Below are 2,369 nucleotides of genomic sequence, written 5' to 3'. Positions count from 1 at the left end.
TAGTTGAGGTTGAATAAACTTAAAGTTTGTAATTCCCGTCTAACATTCTATGAAGAAATTACAATTTTTAGCCGTGCCGACGGTATTGTTTATTTACCAGAATACATGTACCTCGACTCCGCCAAGCGAGTAGAGATCTCGCAGAACTTCCTTAAACACAAAAGTGGATGTCGCAAGTCTCAAGTTAGATGCGTGAGTCCAACGAATTTGAACAATTTGTTCTTATTTCGGAAAAAAAGAGAGTGCATCCGAAAGATTTCAAAAAAAAAAATTGCCTGATCTATTTTTAAAAAAGATCGAATGACGAGAGGGTAAAAAATATCCATAGGCGCACAAAACAAGTCAATAAACTATCACCTTGGTAACGCTTGCATAATGCCTTGAAGTGCTTTGTATTTCACATTTTCATACCACTTACGTTTCAAAAACTCAGCTTTTGAAAGAAATCACTTTTGAAAGGGAATCAATGGCAAAAGCGTATATGCTAAACAAGTGATTTTGAGAGCGAACTAACTGCAAGTGTTTATAAGTATAGTTGAGTGGGAACAATTGATACCCACTTCATGTCAGGGTCGTAAAAGCTCAATTAATGTCATGCCGTGGCATAGGAATGAATTATTGCTTTCGAACGCACCACTCAACTGTGAGAAATTTAAGTAGCACGAACACCGAGTTTCGGCTAGACTGAGACAGTGCTTTTACAGGGGAATATCCAACATGTCTAGTCAGGCGTTTTGTCTTTTTATATTTGCCTTGCTCCTGCTTCCAATCTTTACTTCTTCTCACTGGTGGTAAGTTCGTCCGTCACGTGTCTTCTTTTTTTCACATGTCGGGAAATTAATCAGTTGGTGTGTGATTTGATTTTGTGCTTTTCTTTTGGATCAATGCTATTCTTAGGTTCATGTCACAATTATACATGTATAGCACTCAGTTCATGTGCGACGTAGCTAACTTGCCTGGGCATCAGCAGCAACTTTGTCAACAAAATCCCGACGTTGTAGTTAGTGTTGGAAAGGGTGCTCAACTCGCAGTTCAAGAATGCCAAAACCAGATGGAAAATGAGATGTGGAACTGTTCTACCGATTCTAAAGATGCCAGCGTGTTTGGTAAAGTTACGCGAAAAGGTAAACAAAGGAAATTTTGGTATCTCTCTAATTACAGCTAATTATAACATACGAGATGGCTTTTTGTGTTGAAATGAATGTCAATCGCTTCACGGCAGCTAAAGCATACAACAAGGTCACGTTCACAGCTGAGCTAAGGACACGAAACCTCTTTGTTTGGGATATGACTTTAATTATTTGAATTTCTCTTTAAACAACCCGATCACAATTCAAAGGTGGGAAATATTGGGGCTTTGGAGCTCTAAAAACTTTGGTATTTCTTTACTTTTCAGCTACACGAGAGAGTGCGTTTGTCTATGCTATTTCTTCAGCAGGGGTGGTGCATGAAGTTACCCGAGCTTGTCGTCGGGGAGAGCTTAGACATTGCTATGAGTGTGATACGAGTCCTGGTTTTGTTAACAATAACGATAGCTATCAGTGGAATGGATGTGGCGACCACCTTGCTTATGGTACAAAATTTGCAAAATTATTTGTGGACTCTCTGGAAAAGGGAAGAGACGCTAGGGCAAAAATTAATCTACATAACAACCGACTTGGACGAAGAGTAAGTACAAAACCTTTTATATAATCAAAACGTGACTGTGTTATTCTCGATTTACATATGTTGGATTTGGTTGGTTTGTGGTAAAGAATGTAAAGACTAAAGAACTCTTAAGGCTGCCTTGAAAACATGCATGCTGAAACTCGTTCTCTTAACTTACCACGAAGTCGATCGGCAGAATGGTCCCGAATTCGTCTCCACCAATGGTCGTAGAACTTCGACGTCCTGTGTTGCTCTGTGACTGATTATTTTCAGAACAAAGCATTACACGTTTTGAACAAACCTTAAATTTCTTTTTTTTTTGCTATTTCTAACGGACAAGGCAACCTCGCTGACCCTGTGCATTTTTACGACTAAAGAGTACAATTTACACAACAAACCTATTAGGCTCTCGTTTTCCTCACAGTGCTTATATAGAGGCATTTGAAGAGTTTTAAGGTAATGAAAACTGAGCCGGTTTGATATTTCTTCAAAGAGTTTGTCGTATCTTTTGTCTTTTATTAGCTTATTAAAGCATTTTATAAATTTAACCTGCTCAATGGCTTTGATCAAAGACTCGTTTACAAACTAAATCTGATTACCGCATTAGGCTGAATTATTTCCAAGATTACGATATGTAATGCCTAATAAGATTGAAAACAAATTTCTCAAAAACAAACTTTCAAATTAAGAGCTTGTTGTGGAAGTAATTTGATATTATCTTC

At 37.9% G+C, this 2,369-nt stretch overlaps 1 protein-coding gene across 1 annotated transcript in view; it reads left to right on the top strand.

Annotated features, from left to right (window-relative positions):
- The first annotated feature begins 602 nt into the window (after positions 1–602).
- The window catches only part of LOC138015505 (protein Wnt-2-like), a 9,071-nt gene continuing 7,304 nt past the window's right edge, over positions 603–2,369 (top strand). The window contains exons 1-3 of the mRNA XM_068862572.1: positions 603–791; positions 898–1,124; positions 1,397–1,668. Of these exons, the coding sequence (XP_068718673.1) occupies positions 718–791; positions 898–1,124; positions 1,397–1,668 (573 nt within the window). The 5' untranslated portion in view covers positions 603–717. The remainder of the gene's footprint in view (positions 792–897; positions 1,125–1,396; positions 1,669–2,369) is intronic.

This window comes from Montipora capricornis, chromosome 9 (assembly GCF_036669925.1).
Source record: "Montipora capricornis isolate CH-2021 chromosome 9, ASM3666992v2, whole genome shotgun sequence".
Lineage (NCBI taxonomy): Eukaryota > Metazoa > Cnidaria > Anthozoa > Scleractinia > Acroporidae > Montipora > Montipora capricornis.
This window is presented reverse-complemented; position numbering and strand designations above follow the sequence as displayed.